This window comes from Salvelinus sp. IW2-2015, linkage group LG20 (assembly GCF_002910315.2).
Source record: "Salvelinus sp. IW2-2015 linkage group LG20, ASM291031v2, whole genome shotgun sequence".
NCBI lineage: Eukaryota > Metazoa > Chordata > Actinopteri > Salmoniformes > Salmonidae > Salvelinus > Salvelinus sp. IW2-2015.
In genome coordinates this window covers 26,660,292-26,677,001 of record NC_036860.1, presented here as the reverse complement: position 1 = coordinate 26,677,001, position 16,710 = coordinate 26,660,292, and the positions used below count along the sequence as shown (strand labels likewise).

Sequence of the window (16,710 nt, the reverse complement as noted above, 5' to 3'; positions counted from 1 at the left end):
CTGGGTTAGACTTTGAACAGTGCTATACTAGAGACATGATCGATCAGAAGTAATGCTATAGTATCTGAGGGGTGATAGAGAATGGTTGTCACATCAGAAGTTAATGGTTATCTGTAGGAGACAGATGGTTTTGGAATGTGGTGGGTAGARGGGAGGAAGTCACAGGTGTGCTATAAGTGATACGGGTGGAGTGCTTTAGATTAGACATCAAGGGGGTTGAGGTCAGGTCAGATCACCTGAAGGGAGACAGAACGGTTTATTACTCTATCACTTCGTCTTCCTGTCGAACCAWYAGAGGTAAGGAGATGTAAGGAGAGAAGGAGGAGTGTCTAAAGTGGAGTATATATACTTGTGGTGGTGGGAACATGTCTTTGTCTGAATACAGCTGTGTCGACCCTTTGGGGAGAATTAAACTTGGTAAGGCTTCTCTAGTGTCCTTGAGTTATTTACTCTGAAAATTAGAACCTAACAACACACACCACCTGAGTTCCTGCCTAGCAACAGAGATTAATTGGCCGTCTAGATGTGGAAAGACTCCGCCTAATAGGAGGGTATAAATACTTGTGCTGGTAGGAACATGTCTGTCTTTTCAGCTGTTTGACCCAGTGGGTGAATAAACTTGGTTTGAGCTTTSACTAGTCTGTTAGAATCACAAAATGGCAAAGTTGGGTTTGAGCTTACAAGAAGGCAGCCATACAGTACGGAGCCATCTCCAATGTTTAGCTAGTAAGTTTYACTTCAATTAAAATTAACCCAGTCAATTCAGGAAGTAAACTGAAATACCTATTCAATAATTGAGAAAAAGGCTTAATTCAAATCACTTCCTGAATTGAKTGACTTCAATTTTAATTGACCCCAACCCTGTTAACTATCAGGMTCACCCTCTGAATTAAAGAGCCACTGAACATGCTGATTGACACGTGGGTTTATCTGTTGCTCATTAGAAAAACTAGATTTCAGTCATGGAGGTGTGCTTCCTGACCTATTCCTGACGTTTGGATAATGTTTGCCCCCCATGAGACACTGTAGTTCCCACGCCACAAGAACTCTCGACCATTGATACTCGCCCTTCCGGGATGGCTACAAGGCACTCCCCCGACCTCCCTTCGGCAAATCAGATCACYACTCCATTCTGCTCCTCCCATCCTATAGGCAGAAACTCAAACAGGAKGTACCCGTGCTAAGGTCTATTCAAGGCTGGTCTGACCAATCAGAATCCATGCTTCAAGATTGTTTTGATCACGTGGACAAGGTATGCTCCGGGTAGCCTCAGAGAATGACATTGACATTTCCACGAACACAGTGACTGAGTTCATCAGGAAAGTTGAAGTCGGAAGTTTACATACACCTTAGCCAAATARATTTCAACTCAGTTTTTKACAATTCCTGATAATTAATCATAGTAAAKATTCCCTGTCTTAGGTCAGTTAGGATCACCACTTTTATTTAAGAATGTGAAATGTCAGAATAATAGTAGAGATAATTATTTATTTCAGCTTCTATTTCTTTCATTACATTCCCAGTGGGTCAGAAGTTTACATACACTCAATAAGTATTTGGTAGCYTTGCCATTTTTTAACTCAGGTCATACGCTTTGGGTAGCCTTCCACAAGCTTCCCACAATAAGTTGGGTGAATTTTGGCCCATTCCTCCTGACAGAGCTGGTGTAACTGAGTCAGGTTTGTAGGCCTCCTTGCTCACACACGCTTTTTCAGGCTGTCTCTTATACACATCTAGATGTGTATAAGAGACAGGTCTTGAGATGTTGCTTCAATATATCCACATAATTTTCCATCCTCATGATGCCATTTATTTTGTGAAGTGCATCAGACCCTCCTGCAGCAAAGCACCCTTTCAGGTTATGTCGATATAGGGCTCGTTTTACTGTGGATATAGATACTTTTGTACCGGTTTCCTCCAGCATCTTCACAAGGTCCTTTGCTGTTGTTCTGGGATTGATTTGCACTTTTCACACCAAAGTACGCTCATCTCTCGGAGACAGAATGCGTCTCCTTCCTGAGCGGTATGACGGCTGCGTGGTCCCATGGTGTTTATACTTGCGTACTATTGTTTGTACAGATGAACTTGGAACCTTCAGGCGTTTGAAAATTGCTCCCAAGGATGAACCAAACTTGTGGAGGTCTACAATTTTTTTCTGAGGTCTTGGCTGATTTCTTTTGATTCTCCCATGATGTCAAGCAAAGAGGCACTGAGTTTGAAAGTAGGCCTTGAAATACATCCACAGGTACACCTCCAATTGACTCAAATTATGTCAATTAGCCTATCAGAAGCTTCTAAAGCCATGACATCATTTTCTGGAATTTTTCAAGCTGTTTAAAGGCACAGTCAATTTAGTGTATGTAAACTTCTGACCCACTGGAATTGTGATACTGTGAATTATAAGTGAAATAATCTGTCTGTAAACAATTGTTGGAAAAATTACTTGTGTCATGCAGGAAGTAGGTGTCCTAAACGACTTGCCAAAACTATAGTTTGTTGACAAGAAATCTGTGGAGCGGTTGAAAAACGAGTTTTAATGACTTCAACCTAAGTCTATGTAAACTTCCGACTTCAACTGTAGACATGGAATCACTGGTCACTTTAAATGGAACACCAGTCACTTTAATAATGTTTACATACTGTTTTCTTCATTTCGTATGTATATACTGTACTCTACTGTTTTTTTAGTCAATGCCACTCAGACATTGCTTGTACTAATATTTATATATTTCTTAATTGCATTCTTTTACTTTTAGATGTATGTGTATTGTTGTGAATTGTTAGATACTACTGCACTGTTGGAGCTAGGAACACAGGCATTTCACTACACCCTCAATAACATCTGCTAAATATGTGTATATGACCAATAACATTTGATAGGCTTCCTTGTCTATTTCACTTCGTCAAAATCCCCAGAATGTATCTAAGATAACTGTAATAAATGTTTAAATTTTTGTGTAAATTTAAATCTAACTAAGGTGCTTGGTGCAGTATTTCTCAAGCTAWAAAAKTTGCGTSTTGTCTTATGTAAACAGTCGGAGCTGCTGGGCAGGTCTATCTTACTGTCCATGCTATTGGATAAAGAGCAATCACCGCAGCTGTTCACACCGTGTTAGTGGGCAAATAGACATTGTCAAATCAAAACCCAACCGTAATTTACCCGGTGTGACGCACGGATATTCCAAACTCTATTTTAGACAAGACTGACTTTATGGCCAAAATTATCCTATTTACACTTTGTAGTCAATTTTGACACTAGAATAACTGTTTTTGACGCATATGTAACGGATGTGAAATGGATGAATTTCACATCCGTTACACATATTGATGCCACATAGGCCGTTTTTCAAAGGGATCTGTTGCTTTCTAGAGCCAGTCACAATTTTTTTTAAATCCAGTGTGCTTTTTTTTATCTCAAACCATCTATTACATGCTCAATGGTACGTAACTTTAAACTAGAACACTACTTTATAATGACAGAATCAGACTGCATAAAAAAAAAGTGTTCTGCATTTTCTTTATACAAAAATGTGAAGATTAAAAGATATATTTAAATTATTTGGCACTCTAGTACTGATCTATTATGCATTCTGTTTCAGTTACGGAACACATCAAGACAAATTCGATTGATGTTGCCGGATACATTTTAATAAAGTGGCTTGCAGTTGGTCTTAGTTTCTCTTGTAGTGATGACCGTCTAGACTTTCTTGTCTTGGAAAGCTGATTACAGGTTTGAAACATCTTTTCTCCATATGGTCTGCCAAGTCATTTCTTGTTGCTCTGAATTTGCCGGGGCATTGAGCCAATCAACTCGCAGCCCGTGTAGGACATTGATTGGAGTAACACGTCTGCCCTGTGTCAGAGTAAATGCAAATTCACTATATCAAACACTCTACTTCTCTCCTTTAGTAGAAACTTTATTGGGAACTCCATCACCCACCCCCCCACCCCATGTCGTAACTTGTCCTTCCACTCGAGGAGTTATAGAATATAGACAAGTGGTTCAGTGCTACGACAGACTCCTCTTGAAGGGAGGCTCCTTCCTTTGGAAAGGGAGCGCCGGTTTAATGTGGATGTTAAGTGAGTGAGTGAGTGAGTGAGTGAGTGAGTGAGTGAGTGAGTGAGTGAGTGAGTGAGTGAGTGAGTGAGTGACAGAGATTTTCAGGTTAAGCACCCACTCAGAAAAATCAACTGCCTTGAAAAAAAAAATGAAAAAAAAAAGAACAACAAAAAACCATCTGCAACCACTACTGATGTAATACCACCAAAGGGATGGACCAACTTCCAAAATTAAAATAACTAGATCAAAGAATAAACCATTTTGTGAAACCCTGAAATAGCTAGTTTGTTGTCTTAAGCTGAATTGATTGTTCAGAGCCGCGATAGTCTGGGCCATTATTACATACATATAAGATTAAAGGAGCAAGCGGAAAGAACTACAAAGGTCGTAAAGGTACAAAACCTGACCATGCCACCCTTTAGTATATCTTCACATGTATCTCAAATTTACCGCCKGATCAAAACTAGTGCTACAACACAACACAGTTGAAAGAATGGACTTGAGTGGAGGTGAGCATTGGACCAAAACAGCTGGGTCAAAGGAATTAGGAAGGGAGGTGGGGGGCGGCTTGGAATCCCCAAAGCAATCAATTCCATCAACTTGTAACGTCGTCTAGAATTGCTTTTGAGTTTCCATACAAAACGGGGTGAGGTGGATTGAAGTGACGAGACTCTACTTGTAATASTACTGGCGTCGAGTAGGAAGGGATGTAATTACCGTAAGAAGGAAAAACCATCCAACCTGTTTATGTCCTCTTCCCCGAGTAGTTGGTTTGGGAGGGGGGAGTACCTTCCGGGGGAGATGGGCATGGGGGGAAGACTGCACTTGTATTCCAGAGTGCCGTTGTTTCCCACGGAAGAGATATGATTTTCCATTGCTGGAGAGAACGCTTGAAAGAAACAACAAGGGTGTACACAGCTCTTCAGACTTCAGCTTTCTGACATTATCAATCAATACAATCATTTAGTTTGGAGGCCCACACACTAATGTTTTGGAATTTAAGTTTACATTTCAAGGGAGAAAGGTTAAATAAATACTACGTGGCAAACACAATGCGCTCTAAAACAATCCCAACTCACATAACATTCTTGTAAAGACGTTATCTAAACTCAGGGATAATGCTCAAGAGATGAACAAGCATACCGCATCAGTGTGAAACTAAACACATTCATTTGCGAAGTGAAAGAAGACTGTCCTGGTCTACAACAGCAGAGGTTGCTCACGTCATTTGTAACTCAAATGCGGCCCTCTTGTTCACAACTCGGACGGCAAACTAAAGTTACGTCTCTGTAAGGCGGTTTCACAGACACAGACTAAGCCTAGTGCTGGACTAAGAACTTTTATTGAAGAACCCCCATTGAGCATGCGTTTTAGTCCAGGTCTAAATGTCATCTGTGTCTGGGAAACTGGCCAAACGGGTGGGTAGAGGGGTGAAAAAGAGGTGACAAACTCACAGTGCGTGATATCAGGTGGCCCATAGGGATCTGATAAGTAAACACTGGTGGGCTTGCCCACCTTCAGGTAGACAACGTCAGACGTGTTCTTCAGTATGGCTACTGCCTCCTCGTGGGAGACCTCTTCCAGAGTGTAGTTGTTCACCTGTGTGCGTGGAGAAAATCTCAGGCATAACGTAAGAAAGTTAAAGGGTGACTGCACTTCCTGATTTGGCCTCGTTTTAAGATTTGGTTCATTAAATCATCCACTTTTACAAAGTAATTCACTTAAAAAGCCCCAAATACATGAAATACCCTATCCATAACAGATTTAAATAGAACTTGAATCAAACAAATGAACACAATATTATCCAATCCAACAGGGTGTTATTTTTATTGGACCAATATTAGTCCTGGCAGCTACTGTTTATTTGATCTGTACTGTGTTTTGAGAGCGATTTCGGCCATGACTGAATTCAAACGTGAGTTGGTTTCGGGGTGTGGTTTGATGTGGGAGTCCCTTGTGCCTGTTCGCAGGTGGGAAGATTTACCWAAATTATTTTGCCAAATAGCTTCATCCGGCTGGTGTGCAACCCTGGCAAAGTTGTATACACTTTGGATAGCCAATCTCAGGGAATAGTTAGGGACTGTCAATAAATTGCACAGTGTAAATGGGAAAATATTTTCATGTTGCACATCTTTTAGTTATCTCATTAAAGGCTTTCAATATTTGTAAATTAATATCTACAATTTATAGTTGGTTTGAGGTTAAGTCATTGAAATGTGGAGCTATTGACCTTTTAAAATATTGTCCTATGTTCATTGTAGTCAATCTATGTAGTCAATTATTTTTGTGGCTCACAGCGATGCCACATAAGCCATTCTCAATGCGAGAAGTTGCTTTTTAGGGGCAGTCGCTCTTTAAACCTTACGTTCCACTCCTTTAATGCCAGACTGACATGGTGCTGCCAAGTGCAGCCTGCCAAATGCAGATTATGATAGCCCGGGATCCTCCAGAGCTGGAGGCAGCAGGAAGGTAGCTAGTTGAATTTAACTGCGGTTAAGCAACTCACTCTTCTGAAATAGGCTGTGTTGCTACAACACTATAACASATTTCTGTAGTTGTGATGAAGTTGGCCGTTACCTCGTACACATCAAAAAGGTTTCATGAAGACAGGAACAATTTTACAAAAWTTTTGAATTTGAATAAATAGATAGATACAACAACAGGTTAAAATCAGGCTAAGAGCTAACAGGCTAAAACTAGGATTAAAAGATAAAAATGGTAAGAGCATAAAATCTAGCAAACATGCTCTCCTCTATCCTTGCTTCCAACTAAAAGGTAATTTATGCTTGATCCGTAAATGCGGTCCAAAAGCTCCGTACGGAGGGTGTGATCCAATTGCGGAGGCCAAATCAAGCTTTGTACTGCATCGCTGTGCGCTTCCCAAATTGTGTAACAATGCAGAGTGCTCCGTATAGCTACGCATATCTCCGCATTGACGTGATTGTTTGACGGTAGGTGGGGGCGGTACGTCCTCTATAAACATAAACTCACTTCCTTGACAACAGCTCTGCCAAGCGCTAGATGTAAGAATGCCCTGACTTAGGCAGACGCCGCATCGCAGTAAATGCTGTACGGCGAATGCAGACGCCGGGATGAGCATAAATCGTCTTTAWCGCTGCCACTCTCCTATTCACCTTAGTACACCTGAATGTAATCAACTCAAATTGGTGAGAGGGGCCTACAATTAATCTATCAGCCAGTCCTGAATTAACACACATATTCTTCACACATTCAATTGGCACACTTAACTATGGCAGGATATGATATTACTGAAAACAGGGCCCTTTAACAAATAAACATMTACACATRCATACACACAATGGGGAATATGGGTCTCTGTTTATACAGTAAATTAGTGTGTTACTGTAAAATAATTATACCGCATAACCTTCAAAACACATGTATTTAACATCCTTCATAAGGAGTTTTCAAAATAAAAGTCCKATTGAATAGATCTTAATTTATCCATTATACAACATAAATGTATATTTTACTGCCACAGTAKCCAACCTTCCTACACACTATTCATTATTTCGTGGCACAATGGATAAATAAAGCTACATTTTATTTTCAAAACTCCTTATGAATGATGTTTAATAAATATGTTATGAAGGTTGTTACGCAGTATAACGCTTTGACAGTACAGTATGGTCCACCTATGGGGGATGAGGACAGGGCAGGGTAGGGGTAGTGAAGCTGCAGTAACTTACCATAAGCAGCCTGTCTCCAACCTGCAAGCGCTGGTCCTTCTGTGCTGCACCGCCATCTATGATCTTAGTTACATAGATGCTGTTGTCCCCCGGGATGTGCTGGTTGCCCACCCCTCCTGCGATGCTAAAGCCCAGCCCTGAGGAYAAATAGACGTGGGGTGGAGGTTAAAAAAAAGTATTGTGGCCTAYGGTGGTCTAGCGGTCTAGGCTGCTGCCTCTGGATCACAAGCACAAGCCACTTACACTCATTAACAGTTTATTAGGTACAACAGCCCATTCACAAAAATGGATTGCTCCTACAGACAGTGAGTCACATGGCCGTGGCTTGTTATATAAAGCAGGCAGACAGGCATTAAGGCATTCAGTTACTGTTCGACTGAACGTTGGAATGGGCAACACGAGGGACCTAAGCAACTTCGAATGGTATGATCGTCGGTACCAGGCGCAACAGATTCCTCCTGGGCTTTTCACGACGACAGTGTCTAGTGTTTACCGAGAATGGTGCGGCAAACAAAAACCTCCAGTCAGCAGCAGTCCTGTGGGCGAAAACAGCTCGTTGATGAGGTCGAAGGAGAATGGCAAGAATCGTGCAAGCTAACAGGCGGACCACAAATGACATCTCAGAACGGCATCTCGGAACACACAACTAGTCGATCCTTGTCACAGAAGGGTAATTGCAGCATATGAATACACCAGGTTCCACTCTCATCAGCTAAAAACAAGAAGTGGCTCCAGTGGGTACGCGATCACCAACACTGGACAATTGAGGAGTGGAAAAACATTGCCTGGAACATGACAGCGGGTTCAGTTTACTTGAGTGGCCAGCGCAGTCCCCAGACCTCAACCCAATAGAGCATCTTTGAGATGAGATGGAACGGGCTGTTCACAGCATGAATGTACTGCCATCCAATCTGCAGTAACTGCATGATGCCATCGCATCAGAATGGACCAACATCCATGTGGAATGTATCCGACACAGATTTCAGACTGTTCTGGAGGCAAAGAGGGGTTCGACCCGGTACTAGATGGGTATACCTAATAAACTGTCCAGTGAGTGTATATTAGTACATTTCACAGACACCTGAAGCACTGGAAAATAGACTTGAAGGGTAGAAAGATGATTCAGCAAAGAGAGCCTTGTGCTTTTGCTGCTTCACGGATATGCTGCTTCTGCGGCAAGTATAGCGTGTTTCATTGATTACAGTGGGTTTGTTTCAACTCCGGCCAACTGCCTTGTGAAAAACACATGGGACGCTTATAGTCAGGGTAAGAAAATAGCACCATCAATTATAGACCACACAATGTCGCTTTCCAAATCTCCTCTCCTCCCTCATCCATCTCCCAATCTGGGGTATTTACTAGGAGCCAAAAGTACCCAAAATGGGGAGGGACTAACCTGAACTTAAGATTCCATTTTTTTTGTTGGAAAATGTTTTCATTTGCAAAACGTTTTGCCACAGCGTGCCCTAATGAATACACCCATTGTCACGCCCTGACCTTAGAGAGCCTTTCTATTTCTCTATTTGGTTATGTCAGGGTGTGATTTGGGTGGGCAATCTAGTTTTCCTATTTCTTTGTTTGGCCTGGTATGGTTCCCAATCAGAGGCAGCTGTCTATCGTTGTCTCTGATTGGGGATCATACTTAGGCAGCCTTTTTTCCCACCTTAGGTTGTGGGATCTTGATTTTGTTAATTGCTGTATAGCCTGCAGACTTTACGTTCGTTTTGTTTTTTGTTGGGTTCTGGTGTTCATTTTAAATAAAAGTAAGATGTTCGCCTACCACGCTGCACCTTGGTCTCATTCCAACAACGGACGTAACACCCATGAATTCATTGCAGCTTTTCCCCAGTGATGACTCATCTCTTTGATATAAATAATGCATCAAAGTTATTTCTTTGTGTGGGGGGTGGTACAAACCCCCACTGATAATATACTAAATAAAACAAAGGATACTGGATGTGCATGGTTATCCGGTTTACCCTTACTGAGCAAAAGATAAAAAAATGAAGACTAGGAGAAAGGAAGTGAGTTGTAGATACAGACAGAGGGATATATTGAGAAAGTAAAGATGAAAATTGAGACAGAGAGAGATGAAAATTGAAACAGAGAGAGATGAAAATTGAAACAGAGAGAGATGAAAATTGAGACAGAGAGATGAAAATTGAGACGGAAAGGGAAAGGGAAGTTGTCCAATATGATGTAATGTAATAACCTTTCAAATTTTACCTGAGTTCAATCCCCAAAACATGAGATAGATAGAAAGATGAGAGGGAGTGTAACAACCTTTTGGTCCTTTGATGAGTTTGATCTCAATGACAGTTTCCAGCATGGGTCTCCTCCGGCGAACGTAGAGCCTGACGATGGAGCCGGCCACCTTTAGCGCCTCCACAGCCTTACTGTGGGACACCTCGGACACGTCGGCATCATTCACCCGCAGGATGCAGTCATTGACTCTGCAATGAAAAAAGAGGATGGGAACATGAGCCTTAACCTGGAAAAATTGTATTTGTGTGTGCATGTGCATGTACGTGCGTGCGTGCGCGTGCATGTGGCAGGGGGAGGAGAAGGCCCCTGCTGCAGTGTGACCCTTTAACCCCTTCTGGAGAGGCCACAAACATCCATGCCCCCACATTCAAGAACAGAACTCTCCTGAGGCGCATTGTAAGGGACCAGCTGGGACCCTATGCACACACACTCAAGCAGAGCGAGAGAGTCTGCCTATTTACACATATAAAAGCTGTGTTTCTATGCTTGTCCTCAGCATGATGCCTTGGTCTGCAGTGAGTTCTGTTAATTTGGTATACACTATATGCATTTACAGTACAATGCCCAAAGTTGAATGGACACTGCAAATTGACCAGTGTTGATTTATCAGAGTTATATTTCTAGTGTTGATTCAGGAGTTAAATTCACTCTGTATTAACACTCAGTGGTGTCAAATAACCCAACTTTTTTGTGTTAATAACCAGAGCTATTGTTTTACACTGTGGAGAGCCCATCATTAACATATTTTCCAGCATGCTCTACTGCAGGTAGCTTTTTAGGATTGTTTTTAATGTCTGGTTTTGCATGTTCATTGATTGATTGATTAAACCTGTGCTACACAAAGATAAATAACATATTTTTCTAAACTAATCCAATCAGTTAGTTAGATGTATTGCACCGTTACTGAAATGGTTGTTCCAGTTTAAATGGTTTAGGTAGTCTCCTTTACCAATTTCCATTATCCTGACAGTCATTCTGAATATCGGTTACGGGTGAATAAAAATTACAACTGTTTGACATCCTAACTCTGTCTGGATTCCAATAGGAATTACACATCACGTTGCAAGCCCTCATAATGTGACTTGCAGGCCTGATGTGGCCTGTAAATGAGGATTTTCCTTACACTGAGTTAAGTTAACACTAGGCCATCAAAGTAAAGCCTTATGATATTTGTAATGTAAATTGTCATAGTTTAATTAGAATACTTTTGATGATAATTCTACAACCATGTCTGGGTCACTAAAAAATACATGGTAACTCTACAAATCACTCAAAAAGAAAAGGCATCCTGGGAAATATACAAATTAGGCTTTACACCATATACCATTTCATTATATTTCACTCCACTGTAAAATTAAATACTAATTAGTTCACTCCAATGTAGAGTGAAATGCCTATGAGTTAACTCCAGTAGTGTATAGTGTAATGCCTATTAGTTCACACTTTTGAAAGTGTGAATTTCATTCTGTTGAGTGTGGATGCATATACACCAGATTATGTGTGCGGAGCTGAGCAGTTAGAAATCCCGCTCATCGCTCAAATCCCGTGCAATGTCCTTTCCTACCACTCTGCTGAAAAACGGTCCACGCTCACAGAAAAAAAAACTGCAGCTCCGAATTCGCTGTGTTAGCTAATCCAAGTTTATCATTTTAAAAGGCTAATTGATCATTAGAAAACCCTTTTGCAGCAGCTGAGAACTGTTGTTCTGATTAAAGAAGCAATACAACTGGCCTTCTTTAGACTAGTTGAGTATCTGGAGCATCAGCATTTGTGGGTTTGATTACAGGCTCAAAATGGCCAGAAACAAATACATTTCTTCTGAAACTCGTCAGTCTATTCTTGTTCTGAGAAATGAAGGCTATTCCYTGCGAGAAATTGCCAAGACAGTGAAGATCTCGTACAGGCGACTGGGATGCTGGCCTTCTAGGCAGAGTTCCTCTGTCCAGTGTCTGTGTTCTTTTGCCCATCTTAATCTTTTCTTTTTATTGGCCAGTCTGAGATATGGCTTTTTCTTTGCAACTCTGCCTGGGAGGCCAGCATCCCGCAGTCGTCTCTTCACTGTTGACGTTGAGACTGGTGTTTAGCGGGTACTATTTAATGAAGCTGCCAGTTGAGGACTTGTGAGGCAAATGTACTTGTCCTATTGCTCAGTTGTGCACCGGGGCCTCCCACTCCTCTTCCTATTCTGGTTAGAGCCAGTTTGCGCTGTTCTTTGAAGGGAGTAGTACACAGCTCTGTACGAGATCTTCAGTTTCTTGGCAATTTCTCGCATGGAATAGCTTTAATTTCTCAGAGCAAGAATAGACTGACGAGTTTCAGAAGAAAGGTCTTTGTCTCTGGCCATTTTGAGCCTGTAATCGAATCCACAAACGCTGATGCTCCAGACACTCAACTAGTCTAAAGAAGGCCAGTTTTATTGCTTCTTTAATCAGCACTACAGTTTTTAGCTGTGCTAACATAACTGAAAAAGGGTTTTCTAATGATCAATTAGCCTTTTAAAATGATAAACTTGGATTAGCTAACACAACGTGCCATTGGAACACAGGAATGATGGTTGCTGATAATGGGCCTCCGTACGCCTATGTAGATATTCCATTAAAATAAAATCAGCCGTTTCCAGCTACAATAGTAATTTACAACATTAACCATTAACCCAAAACCTTTGAACGGTAGTATATATATATATATATATATATAGGACAAAACACACATCACGACAAGAGAGACGACACTACATAAAGAGAGACCTAAGACAACAACATAGCAAGGCAGCAAATTGGGCATGCTCCGCTCCGATACTCTGATATACACACCGCAAAAGTGTTAAAATTAACACTACAATGAGTTAGTTTAACACTTCTGATTTTGCTGTGTTGGTCTGATTTATTATACAGCTGGGTTGTATTCATTAGCGCACACCATAGCAAAAAGTTTACACCATAAAAAGGGATTTTATGCTGAACTTAAAATATCATTGTCACTTTCATCGCCAAATCAACTGAAATCAACTCCATATGTGTTTTGATGATACTTCAAGGTGATTTGCCCATTATAAAAAAGAGTGATTGCATCTACCACTTCCATTGGTTGTTAGCTAAATGTGGCTAGTCACTCAATCAATCTTTTTTTTTTTTTTTTTTAAAGCCCTTTTTACATCAGCAGTTGTCACAAAGTGCTTTACAGATACCCAGCCTAAACCCCCGAAGAGAAAGCAATGCAGATGCAGAAGCTAGCTGAAAAGTGTCTGTTTAAAGAAAACCAAACCTACTTTCAAGGTGAGGAATCATCTAACATCAAGTTGTAAAATCCTGAACTTCCCCTTTAATTTACCCTGTCATCTTACTAACTATGTGGTACTCTAAGCATCCCTAAAGTCTTATGTTATGTAGAGTGCTCCCAGAGCAAAGCCTTTGAGTATTTCCTATTTACATTCAGCTAAAACGTAAGAGCAAGAATGTGCTTAGAATAAGTCATGTCAAGCTACAATCCCCCAGACGGTGAAGTGAATAAGTAACCACAAGAGGAGTGTGCCTAACTATAATACTTAAACGATGTCAAAACCCATCATGTCTTCTAGAGTAGGCCTTTTCCACTAATCTCTGTGCACATCTTAAAAACATAATAATAAATTGTATTATGCAAATGAGAAAGTATGTGGAATTCTGGGAAAATATGCCCCTGCAAGATAATCTCTAAATTGATTTTAAACGTAGAGTCAGTGGTAGACTTAACATCTAAGTGTGTGAAGCTAAACAGAAATTGTATATTTATGTTGGATGTAATTTAGGCTATATTGCTTAATTAACTCAGGAACTACACATGTGGAAGGAAGCACCTGCTTTCAATATACTTTGTATCCCTCATTTACTGACTTTATTTTGGCAGTTACCTGTAGTCTACTGTATGTAGTACCACATGTGAGATTTATATAGAGGTGTTTAGGGATAGTTTCTGGAATGAATGCAATCCCATGGAGAGTTAACGTTAGCCCAAAATAGTAACATGATGAACAAAGACAATGCGAACAGAGATCTCTGTAACAAATTGTCAAAGAACAGCTCTCGGAAGTAAGATAACATTTCGGGAAAAATCTGAAAACAACCCTTCCAGCTTTTCCATTATAGGATAAAGCCTTCAAAACAGATATACTTAGATCCAATGATAGATGAGAGTCCTCGAGCCATCCATTCTGACAGCATTTATACCAGAGCATTTTGCCAACTCAATGTCTTCAGTGAAGATTTCATTTGTAAAGGGCTCGATCTATAGCACTCACCTTAACCTGCCATCCTCTGCTGCCGCGCCACCAGAGATGATCTTGGTGATGAAGATCCCTGGGTCATCGCCGACATGGGGGTTATCTGTCCCTCCAGCTATGCTGAAGCCCAACCCTGAGTTCCCCTGTAGAGCATGAAGAACAATGAATAATAAATCTAGCAGTAATGTTACACTTCTATTCCTTATAATGCTAACCTGTAAACTGTCCTAAATTACATCCAACATAAAAATACAATTTCTGTTTAGCTTCGTGGGTCACACACTTAAAATGTTAAGTTCACAACTGACTCTACGTTTAAAATCCTTTGACAAATTAGCGATTGTCTTACAGGAGCATGTTTTCCCAGAATTCCACAAACTATCTAATTTGCATAATACAAGCCCCCAATTTACTAGAAACTAGTACCGATTTAGTATTTTGAGTACTAGAAATATGTCTGAAAACACGTTTTATAGTGAAAATAAATATAATTCCTAAGTATACTATTTGAAAGTGAGGAGAAGTGTTAGCATCAAGTGTAATGTCTGACAGAGTATACTAGACATACTGTATGTCTGAAAACATACTTTTATAGCAAAAAGTTATATAATTCCTAAATATACTATTTGAAAGTGAATAAACATCTAATACAAGTTCATATTTAGCTTTACGTTTGAAAAAAGTGAATTGACAATATACATTTATGAACATTTTCGTACGGGTTAATTTGTACGGGATCATTTTCAAGTTTGCGCTTGACCGCAATGGAGTCCCCAGAAGATGACTTCATAACCGGTAAATATAATACAGAGGCGAAAGCAGAATTCTCAAAGCCAATGTTTCTGTGTACAACAACAAAGCTCTATCAGTTTTATGAGCCATATCCCCCTCGACACATTTACAAAATGAATGTGGACTCTTTGATTAAATTGCTAGCTGATGGGAGTAGTGTCTACGGTTGCAAAATTCCGGGAACTTTCAAGAAATTCACAGTTTCTTCCCAAATCCCAGTTGAAAGATTCCCGGAATTAGGTGGGAATAAGCAGGAAACCAAGATTAACCAGGATTTCTGGAAAATCAGGGAATTTATTGAAAGTTCCTGGAATTTTGCAACCCTAGTAGGGGCATCTCTTGACTAAAAATCCACCCTGTAGGCTGAGCTGACGGACACAGCTCAACCAGGCTGAGATGGAAGTAATGATAGCTAGCTCACTCAAGTGCACACATAATCAACGCCCATTGGCTAGATAGGGCAATGGAAGTGGAGTGCATAGAAAAAGGGTCCTGTGAGGTGAAGCCTGAATACACAGATGTAGCGTCAGCATTAGCCACTCTAAAGCCACCCTGTTTATTTCTGCTCTTGCACGTCAAAGGGTGAGCTGTGCAGTGTGCACCAAAGGCTTCAGGCTCCGCTGTTGGATGAATTATCACTTCCTTTGGCTGAACTGACCTTTTCCTATTGTAGTTTATTGTTTCAGGTCACAAGGATCCTTTTGTAGCTGTCAAAATGTAATTCAGCAGCCAAGCTAAGCCTCTTATCGCCACTGAGCCTTGGGGATGGCCCTGGCTTCTCTCATGCAAATGCTATGTCCCAATTAAAGGCTGGCCTGCTCAAAATACCCAGAGGACTTGGATGTTTGTGTTACTTAGCTTGTCTGGCTAAGATCAATTAGCTTTAGTGGAAAGTAAAACGGGTTCCTGTTTAAGTTTGTCAAAGGCACAGTAACCCCAGGCTTTCCTCTTCATGCACCAATTTGAAATAAAAATGGTAACGCAATCACAGTTTGTTATTCTGTTATTCAGTTTGCGGAGTCATCTAGCTTCTCCAGCAGCTTCAAAATAGTATCAGTTAGCTTCTTGTTTTTTTTTTATTCCTCCCGTAACAGGTGTATGGGGTCAAGATCATTTGAAACATATTGGCCTATTAACTTATCCTGCCTGTCACATTCAACGATTACGCTTCCTAGTTTATGACCTAGTTTATGAAGCCCTTTATGGGACATGTCTGAGATGAGCATGAAACAGGATATGGCATCCCTTGTTCAATTTAAATGACTGCAATGTCCTCTCCGGGTCATTTTAAATAGAGTTTAAATAGAGTATTTTCAGATAGTGTGTTTATCAACTCACCCGCTCTAGTGTGATTTCTTCAAACTCGTATTCAATTTCTGTCCCGTTGACCTGTGGGAAAACAAAATGTAAAATCAATTATGTATACCCAGTACATAACTTAGTTTCCTATTTACAGACGTGTGAGCATAGTCAGGGTTGGGTAGGTTTCTAAATGTAATCCGTTAGTTGCTCGTTACCTGTCCAAAATTGTAAACAGTAACGTATCTTTTGGATTACCCAAACTCAGTAATGTAATTTGATTGATTTTAGTTACTTTTAGATTACTTTCCTCTTAACCGCGAGCT

At 40.6% G+C, this 16,710-nt stretch overlaps 1 protein-coding gene across 27 annotated transcripts in view; it reads right to left on the bottom strand.

Moving 5' to 3' along the window:
- Positions 1 to 16,710, bottom strand: part of LOC111980729 (disks large homolog 2) — a 243,653-nt gene that overhangs the window by 54,057 nt on the left and 172,886 nt on the right. For 19 of the 27 annotated variants that reach the window (XR_002879498.2, XM_070449291.1, XM_070449290.1 and 16 more), the window contains 6 exons: positions 16,424 to 16,474; positions 14,312 to 14,436; positions 10,054 to 10,223; positions 7,771 to 7,907; positions 5,515 to 5,659; positions 4,778 to 4,949 (listed from right to left, as the gene is read on the bottom strand). Coding sequence is in view for 26 of the 27 variants with exons in the window: in XM_070449291.1 (XP_070305392.1) it covers positions 4,778 to 4,949; positions 5,515 to 5,659; positions 7,771 to 7,907; positions 10,054 to 10,223; positions 14,312 to 14,436; positions 16,424 to 16,474 (800 nt within the window). In the remaining variant the exon portion in view is untranslated. The remainder of the gene's footprint in view (positions 1 to 4,777; positions 4,950 to 5,514; positions 5,660 to 7,770; positions 7,908 to 10,053; positions 10,224 to 14,311; positions 14,437 to 16,423; positions 16,475 to 16,710) is intronic. The other 8 variants (XM_070449294.1, XM_070449296.1, XM_070449298.1 and 5 more) reach the window with 1 other exon arrangement.